The following is a 9,696-nucleotide window of genomic DNA, read 5'->3' on the forward strand; positions in this document are numbered from 1 at the left end:
GAAACTGAGGGAACTACTGTACTGTTATAGTCAAAATGATTAAGAAAATGTACTCACTGTGTTGAAGTCCTACTAGTACTTCCTAAGAAGAACACAACTGGTTTCACAAGTAAATTTCGTTTTTAAAAAAACTGAACATATTATCTCTAAATTTTTTCTAGCCTGAGAAAATACAGTAACACTGAAGATAATTACATCAGAAGTCTATTTTTTTGAGGTCTTATTGTTTCTCTACCTTAACTTTGTCCACAGCAAGTTTCTTTTCGTCTGGATCAGGCTCCCTCTTTCCTAGGCTTCTGGACAAGGCTTCCAGTGCTTCATCTGCCACGTGACCAACCTGTAAAGGTATTAGTACACTAAAATCCAATTCTTAGTTTGGAGTTCAGCTGCAGCTGAAGAAACCTGTTCATATACTACCACCGCCAGCCACACATTAGTTAAGGTAAAAATTGAGAAGTAAACTAAAAAACTGTAATGCTTCTCTCCCTAATTGTCTTCATATACTGGAATCTGCTGAGTTCAAGGCATAAGGAAACTTTGACAGGAGTTGCTCTGTAAACAGGCTTCTCTTTTCCAAAGACTTACTCACAGCTAAAATGTTCCACAAGGAGGTTTTTTCTTTCTTTGTTTTGTTTTTTAATAGCATATATATTCTGAGAAGAGATGCAAGAATGTCAGCCATTAATGCAACCTTCCAAAATATTCAGTAGGACAATTACGATTTTTTTTAGAATTTGTCTTTTCCTGCAGTATCAACTAAGTTCACAAACAGCATCCCTTTTAGAGCATTAAGAGCTAGAGAGGCCACAAGAACTGTCAGTTTGACTTCCTCTATTAAGAATGTCACTGACCTTCCCCGTTCAGTTTGTGCTTGACTTGACATTTTTGGAAAGCACTCAGCCTTTGTGGCTTACCTCTACACAGGAAGAATATGCAATACTGCATATTGCTATACCATCGCATAAATGAAGCACTAAGTTTTGCTTTAGCTCCAGCTAAGACTACTCACTGAGGACACAGCTGATGGAGCTGAAGACTGCACAGTGCAAGCTGTGGCACGAGGGACTACTTCATCCCCAGTAGTTTTTGCAGACGCAGGATCTGAAGGCTTCTGAAACAGAACAATTACACTGCATTTTACTGAATATGCTCAGAAACCCAAAATGTACCTGTTAAGTGGCTTTTTTTTTTTTTAATACAGTACAAAACAAGAAAGAAAAGTCTAAATTTAAGGGTAGAAGCCCCTCAATTAAGGACTAAGTGCCAATACTGCATGTTCCACTGAAGGCAATGTGGAAACAGAAGAAAACATTTTTCTTGAAATAGTAGCATTATCCAGTCTTAGCAAAACTATTCGTGTCAACATCTTCAGTGAACTAGAAAGACATACTTTGGATGTGCTGCTGGGTTTTGATGGTTTGGATGGTACTGCAGGCTGTGCAGGGCAGGCAAAGTCTTTTGAAAATTCATCAACAAGATCAGATTCACTCAAAGGCTGCAAAAAAGACATATGTAGTACAGGTGACTCACTGCCTGTTTTTAATTTATTTTTTCAAGAATTGTAATTCAACTACTCAGAAAGCAGGAAAACTTTTGTAGCCTACACCAAAATAACCTTTCACATTTACATGCAAGAGAACAGCATGAATTTCACAATGCATAAAATTAAGAAAACCACTTGTCAGAATAAGTCAGTTGCTTTGTTACCGAAAGTGAATATAATGTAGAGAACATATGTTCAATACTGTTTACAGGGCTACTGAAACGGAAAATGCAATCTCTCAACTAGAAAAAAAAAGAATGCTCATATTTACTAGATAGTATTTACTATCAACAGCATCATGTTGTTAGAATACTTCAAATATAAATTACATACAGGTAGTGGAAAGCAGCACCATCAGATTATGATTCTCCCATTTTAATTTTTTTTCTTTTTTTCCAGCAGAAGTAGAGTCCCCTCAGCTGGAAGTTCTCTTAGCTTGTGCACTGACTGCTGACAGTGGTTTTCACTGCGCACGTTTTAGGGAAAAGTGAATAAACTGCAATTTTAGTTCCCTACTGTGTAGTCTATTACAATCTGTTGATACTATGTGATCTAGGACTATGTGATCTATATACTTCTGTAATCTATTACTAATGCTCCTGGGATCCTTCAAACTACTGTTTACACATAAATGTTTAGATCTTTGCTAACAGTGATCGCCATTCACTTGCTACGTGGAACTTAATTGGTTAGGGCTCATTTGGTCAAATTCATAATACGTAAAATGACATTTCTAAAGGAGAGTCTCTTATTTTCCCTCCCACTTTCCTTCCTTCGTCAATCAGTGCCCATAAGTCTTTGTAAAACGTCTCATCACGTAAAGCCCCGCTTGTCATTAAGACTGAGTTCCACCACTAAATCAAGAAAGCATTACAGCAATAACAACTTTTTTCACAAAAGTAATGCCACTGCATGTGCTTAAGGGTATGCAGAATGGAGGCCCAAAGTAACAGAAGCCCTAGTTGAAATCACGAAGAAAGAAGAACTTTGCATTCACCAGTGTCCTGGTTTCGGCTGGGATAGAGTTAACCACGACAACCAGGAACCAAGGAAGAACTGTAAGTGACTGAAGGTTTTTTAACTATTGACATAACTTTTTTGCTGGTTTTGGTTTCACAGATCTAAATTACTGGTGACACCACAGGAAATACTGGCGAACACATATTGTTCAAAATCGCCTTCTTCAAATTATAAATAGTGAAGTGGTGCTGAGAAAAATACTGCAACATATGACTTCGATACCCCTGTGATTCACTTACAGAACAACTATTCAACTGTATTTGTGTCTCTGATTGATAGGGGTGGAAGACCATAGGAATACTTACTCTTCTACTAACCACTTAATTTTTTTGGCATAAGACCTCATGATTTTGAGCTCATCTTCTGCCTTGGTTTTGTACTAGACTTCAATCAAACTACGAACCAACCTCCCTTAACTCATGCCACATTGCTCTTCTGGAGCTTTTCTTTTTTTTGTGTGCCATCTCTTTTATGCTCCCTGTGAAACAGCAAGGCTTGTCTCCTAACACCAGTGCCTGGTTCCCTCAGAGCATAGCTGCTCTTTTTTCCTTATGACATGCTTGGCAGGTCCTTCTGTGCAGCTCTCATACATCACCCACTCAAGACGTCTGCATGTCTAAGACCTGACACAAAAATTTATAGAGACGTAAAGTCTTTTCATCACTGCCTTTGCATTCCTCCATATTTCAAGCTTGAATAATACAAATGACTTCACATTTCTGCTAAAAAGGCACAGTGTCATTCTCGCTCAGATTAGTCCTGACCTTCACACTCATTTCAGAAGAACGGAGGTTACCTGTAGTTTTCCAATTTCGGCAGCACTCCTCAACTCACAGTATTTCCAAAATGAAGCCCTCAGTTTCTTCAGTGCACAGTTCCTTTGCTTTTCCTAATTTTTTATTTCTTCCTGTGCATTTTCAATTAACCTTTGTAACTTTCTCTTTCAATCTTTTCAACGTATCTTGCACTTTCTAGGCCACGATGGATACTTTTTGCAAAGTCCAAGCTTTTCTTTGTGATTAGGAGAATGCCTATGGCAGCTTTTTCCTTCTTTCCAGTCGTGTTCCTTTATATTTGATGACTAATGAGAGGAAACTGTCAAGAAAACAAAAGATTTTTCCACCTCGCCTCTCTCTGTCCTTCAACAGCTCCAGCAGACTTCTACATAATACTTCACAGTAACTCCCCATACGGCTTTTCTTTGTGTCAGCAACCATTTCTGTAACTCCCTCCTACTTCGTAATCTCTAAATCTTTTTCTTACCATGAGCTCTTCATTCATAGCCAGTGAATTTCAGAAAAAACAACTTTCACTTGACACTTCAGATCAGCAGGTTTTGAGCGAGGAAGCAGACCAAGAGACTTACAAAATGGCATAGAGAGAAGTGATGACAGAGAGGGAGAAAAAAATTCACATTTCGACAATATTGTCTGTTTTCTAACCTTGGGTTTTTCTTCAGGCTTTGGCAATATTGGTTTTCCATCTTTATCCTAAAAGTAAAGTAAGCATTATTGACATTTTTCCATTGTTATAAGAAGTGCCATACTCTATAATCACCAGCAAAATAATATAAAATAAATGATAACACAAGATTAAATCAGTGACACAGTAACAGGAATTCCCCTAAACAAGGCAAATTCTAACATGGCCAGATAAGTAGATAAAAAAAGCAAATGTGATGTCAGCACAACACAAATGGGCCACGAGACCAAGAAGTATTCATTCCTATCAGTATCAACATGCAGCAGGAAAAAAAAAATTCATCCAGTAGTAAAACAAACTTTGAGTGCAAAACCCAAACTTTTGCACTTGAACAAATAGGAAGTTAAATCCCAGGTCTGTAATTAGGCAGTCTTGAAATCTCTAAAACGAGGGATAAAACTGCTCCTTTCCAAAGAGAATGTTAACATTCAGCTCCAGCAAGGCCAGTTTATATAGCAACCTTGTCAACATCAGTTATGCTAACAACCATCGCAAGAACTTTCAATTTTGAACTTTATGGAAAACACATCTCAGTTCTGTTTTTGTTTTGCTTAACCTTGGACAAACCTAAATCACTTGAAGTGACAATCTGAAAAAATGAGTGCAATATACATATCATTTTACAATAGCGTTCAAGTTACACTACAAAGTGATACCCAAGAACATTTATGTAAAGAGATGGATTTTACAACACTGAGGTTTAATATCAGAAACAATACCACCACTCTTGGAGAAGGAACATGTGACCTGGGAAGATCAGATCTTTGCTCAGAATGCCTGAAAAACCCAGTCACGCCCACAAAGGAAGGGAAGGAAATTAGAAATACAGAAATCACTAACAGGAGATAGCCATTGATTAAATACTAATTTTGCTTGTTTTCCACAGTTCCTTCCCTCTCTGTGACGAAAGAAAGTGTCAGATGCAGTGCCCTATTTACAAAGCAAAGGAAAAACTTACCAACTCCGGTGTTAACCTGTATTCTGGAGGTATCGCATCATCACGTTCTCCAGCCTTTTTTTCTTTTTTCTCTTTAGCTTTTACCTTAAAAAGAAAGAACAAAAAAAATCACTTAGAGAAATTAAAATAAAAACTCAAAGTACACACAACTTCACTATCAAGATTCTTCAGCCTACTGTTTGAAGTACTAGCATCAGATAAAATTATTCCATATATCAAGATACTAAAATTCCTCAATTTATTCCTATGAAATTTCTGTGGTAAAATCATCATGGCTTAAGAATCAATGCCATATGTGAATATGGCTATGTTATTTTAAATTCTAAAAAACTTCAGTCACTATTCAGAGCCGTAACTTTGTGGCAGATACTTTTAGAATTTTTGGGGTGTACAAAATCCTCAGGTTTCCTTGGATTTCATCACTCTGATTATACAAGCCATAATACTGTATCTTTTTCCATCACTCCTACTGAAACACAGCTTTTAATTCTCTGGACCTCCTTCATGAAGCAATGCATCTACTAAGTTATCTGAAGGCCCAGACTGACAGAATCTGCAATACAACGTGCTCTTTTTTGTCAAAATTGAGCTCCAACATCTTCTCTTGGCAACAAATTATTTTCTACTATTTCCCTGTCATTTGTTTGCTCTGAGCTGTAAGAGAAGACAGGGGAAAATAACTGGTAGTAGTAGGGTTACAGGCAGAGTTTGCAAAACTAAACTAAAAAGTCAAAGTTAATATGCAAACACAGGGCTACTTTCAAAATCTAACTGTTGAAGAAAAACAAAAATCTTAGAAGACACAACGAATGGCAAGACCCTTCCTTGGGGGTCTGATAGAGAGTATGCACTAAAACCGCAAAAAGTTAATTAAAAATCAAGCAGCAAATATGTGCAAAACAAAAGCTTGCTATAAATTGTACCCAGTGCTTGGGGAAAAGAACAGAGCAACTATAGCTAACACAGGGAAAGGTGTATGTATGTATGTATGCTTGTATTGACAAATGAAATGCTTATCATTTTCCAGACCATCTTACTATATTCTATTCTACCTGTATCCACTTGGGATTTCTTCATTTGTTCATTTTCTTAATCACATAAGACTCAGACATTCCTTAGGCTTTTGATATGAAAGTTGCTCTGTTATTATTCTACACATTTGTACTGTATCTAACAAAGAGGACTTGGGATTCCATGGTAGTGTCTGAAAGCTGCTGTAAAAAGGAGCAAGATTATACCTCCGACACCTCTACAACAGGGCTAAGATCTTCAGGTTCAGGTTCAGGTCCACCGAGAGTATCAAGAAGAGCTTCCACTGCATCATCTCTAACTTTCTGTATTTAAGAAAATAGGCAAATAATTTCATTATTTCTTTAAATTGATACAGGTTTTAACTTACGTATCTTTTATGCTGTAGATGAAGCAAACAGCCAGCACCAGACTAGTCATTTCTGTTTGGCTTTACCCGATTTCCTTAACATCACATTGCAGGATATGGCAAATTACATGATAAGATTAGCACAGTCTAATCAAGGCATATCTCCTCTTAAGGAGAGGGGAAAAGACAATGCAAAAAAAAAAAGCACAGTATCACAATTGCCATGTGCTTTGAAACAGCAAACCCAGAAAGCGTAAGGTCACACTTGCTCTCTACAGAGGAAAAAAGAAACGTTTGTAAAACATGAGAAAATTACATCATATCCAAGTTTTAAACACACCTCACTTAACTTACAAAACACATACATTCTTCTACTCTATTGCCTCTAGTCAGAAGAACTACAGTTATTCTGCAGAAGAATCCAGAAGGAAAAATCATCTGGCCCATTAAGGCCGGATCTTTAAGGTACAGTTAAGAGCCTGAGCAACAGCAATTCCTATTATTCCTCTACTTTCTGTGATAAACAGGATTTACAACTGAAAATTAGGATGATGACCATCTTTACAGAATCAGGCACACAAAATACAACATATGCTTGTAAATTTTAATTAGAAGTTAACTAGTCAAAGAATGACTATGTATACCTCTTCTGATTTTGTCGTCTTCTCCTTAGGAAGAACTGAGGTCTTGACTGAACTTGCTGCTTGTGCTTGCACGATTTCTCCTTCCTTGCTTGGTTTCTTTTACATATGGACAAAACGAGAGATATGAAATTACTGGCAAATTTGCAAAAATTAAAAGAAGGGGAAAATTGTCAAGATAATTTTAAAGCAAAATATTACGATAATAACGGCAATATTTCATTGCAATAAAGGCATGCAATGGCAAGAAAAATATCAATACCTCTGTCAGACTCTTCTTTTCTTCAGCAGAAGCAGGACTACAGGTAAACTCAGACGACAGGGCCTCTGCAAGCTCATCATCCGTCATTGGCTTCTGAGCAAGAAATTGTAAACTAGGTTATGATTATTGAAGTTGAGATATCAATGCTGTCAAACTGGGTTTAAAATCTGAGTGTGCTCCATGCTCACTCATACAATGACCTCACAAGCACATGTTGCTGTCACAGAAAAAACAAAGATACTTCCCCTCACTGGTTGATTCATTTTTTAGATAAATTTTTATTTTTAGTTGATTCATTTTTTAGATAAGCTTTTATTTTTAGATGTTAAACTTATAAACAGTAAAATTAAGCTGGCTTACAGAATTCTCTTGCTAAGTATAGACATTCAAGTAATCTTGTAATCTTTGCTAAAGATGTTACGAAGAGACTCCTGCATGCACAGCTACTATTTCTTCCCTTTGTTATTATTATGCCCAAAATCTCTGTGAGCATTTATTGGACTTGTTTTAGCTTCAGTGTCCTGAAAATTCCTACTTCTTTATTAAAAACATCTGTGCCAAATTCTATTTAGTTTTATCCGTATCTATGTTATCTGGCACCCACAGCCCTCTCCCACTTCCTGGGATTTTTGGAAGACAGGCAACATTTAAATTTTCCTAGGAATCCAATAGCCGGGTTATTTTCACCTTCCAATATAAAAAAAAAAAGCCTTACTTCATCTCGTTCATCTACTTTTCGTGGGACTCCATCTTTGCCATCCCCTTTGCTCTAAAATGAGAATTAATTTTGTAGTAAATGGGAAGCAAAAACATAAAATGCGAAAGAAAGCATGCCTCAAGAATATTTTCTTTTTAACTCACTAACCTTCAACAATTTAACATACTCTGGAGGGAGACTACCTTCCCGTTTACCCATTTCTTCCAAGTATCTTGACGATATATCTTCCTATGAAAAGAATGCACACATTAATGTTTTTGTACTCTTCTGTATTGAAATAAATTTCTAATGTAGAGCTACCTACAGTGATACTTCTGGAAGGAAAATATGAGGATTGGCTAGGTCAGAGGGCCAATCCTGGACAGCGACCATACAGTGTCTTTCAGAACCTAGCGTCAGGCACATGCATCTCGACTAGCTTTAACAGTGCACGTCATCTAGCAAACCTCTGCATCTCCATTGCCAGATTCCTTCTGCATTAACATAAGCCATTTCAGTGTCTCAGACCATGGAATACATTGCTGTACCTAGACTGAATTTTAAGTATTTATAAATTCCAAAATTTTTATTATGGCAGAGTACTGCACTGAGCTTGTAATCTTAATCCTTCTTGAGTTACTCTCCCATTCCAACTCAGAAAAAGTATGCATTCTTCCCCAAATTCTCAGCGTTTTACACTTTCTCAAGTAGAAATGAAATCTCCTAGGTTGTTTACACTATCTTATACCTCCATCGCTGCCTTTTGTAAATCCACTGGAGACGACGCTTGGAAGTCAGTTAAAAAAGTAACAAACTTTCTTTATTGACACGTTACTGTTTTCTACTGCAATACATACATAACCGTATCGTTTCTGTATTACTGAAAACAACACTAAAATGCAACTGTGCAAACTCTATTTTACCTCTTAGCAGATCAAAGTGACAAATACTGGATTAATGTAGTAGTGAGCAACTACAAACATATTTTAGAGATGAATCTTCTAAAAAATAAAAATAAATAATGTAAAATACCGTAACTTCCGGACCAGTGTAAACAGGACTAGTAGGCACATCATCTTCAGGTCCACCTAGGGTATCTATTAGGCTATCTAGTGCCGACTCATCCATACCAAGCTAAAAAATAAGCAAACCATTATAGAAGTTATCATACTGTACAAATAAAAAAAAAAAAATCTGAATCATCTAGTGAATCTGTAGAAACTCCTGGAAACCAAATCAAAAGCTTTCTTTCAGTAGGTCCTGTACTTGCCAATTTTTCAGTGAGAACAGTTCTTAAACTCGTTCCCCAATGTCAGTAACAGGATCGTTTGTATTTATATACCAGCTGATATACATGCATACATACATAAACATAACTAAAGACTAATTAATTTTATGCTAGTTGTGGTAAAAGTGATTCTAAGTAAGTCCTATTTGAAAAAACACAAATGACACGCCACTAGTTTATTCCCTATTCTTTCAGATAGTCCTTCACCACCATACATATCTACTACATGGCAATACTTCAGCAGTTACCAATTTATTTTTTCTGAAACTGAAGTGTTTCAGAGAGAGAAACACTCTCTGAGACATTTTTACAAAGAGAAGCATTTGCCCGGGACTGTGTTTACCAACCTCAGTACTTGACTTATCAGCTGCAGTAACCACACTTGCACCGGCTGCACCCGCACCCGCTCTGGCCGGCGCTTTGGGGA

General features: G+C 36.9%; 1 protein-coding gene across 1 annotated transcript in view; it reads right to left on the reverse strand.

Moving 5' to 3' along the window:
• Positions 1-9,696, reverse strand: part of CAST (calpastatin) — a 28,211-nt gene that overhangs the window by 10,625 nt on the left and 7,890 nt on the right. Inside the window, exons 6-17 of the mRNA XM_009580205.1 lie at positions 9,617-9,677; positions 9,014-9,115; positions 8,150-8,230; positions 8,000-8,053; positions 7,285-7,377; positions 7,026-7,121; positions 6,242-6,337; positions 5,004-5,087; positions 4,006-4,053; positions 1,391-1,495; positions 1,010-1,111; positions 236-337 (exon numbers count right to left, since the gene is read on the reverse strand). Coding sequence (XP_009578500.1) covers positions 236-337; positions 1,010-1,111; positions 1,391-1,495; positions 4,006-4,053; positions 5,004-5,087; positions 6,242-6,337; positions 7,026-7,121; positions 7,285-7,377; positions 8,000-8,053; positions 8,150-8,230; positions 9,014-9,115; positions 9,617-9,677 — 1,024 coding nt within the window. The remainder of the gene's footprint in view (positions 1-235; positions 338-1,009; positions 1,112-1,390; positions 1,496-4,005; positions 4,054-5,003; positions 5,088-6,241; positions 6,338-7,025; positions 7,122-7,284; positions 7,378-7,999; positions 8,054-8,149; positions 8,231-9,013; positions 9,116-9,616; positions 9,678-9,696) is intronic.

This window comes from Fulmarus glacialis, unplaced genomic scaffold (genome assembly GCF_000690835.1).
Source record: "Fulmarus glacialis isolate BGI_N327 unplaced genomic scaffold, ASM69083v1 scaffold17626, whole genome shotgun sequence".
NCBI classification, from domain to species: domain Eukaryota; kingdom Metazoa; phylum Chordata; class Aves; order Procellariiformes; family Procellariidae; genus Fulmarus; species Fulmarus glacialis.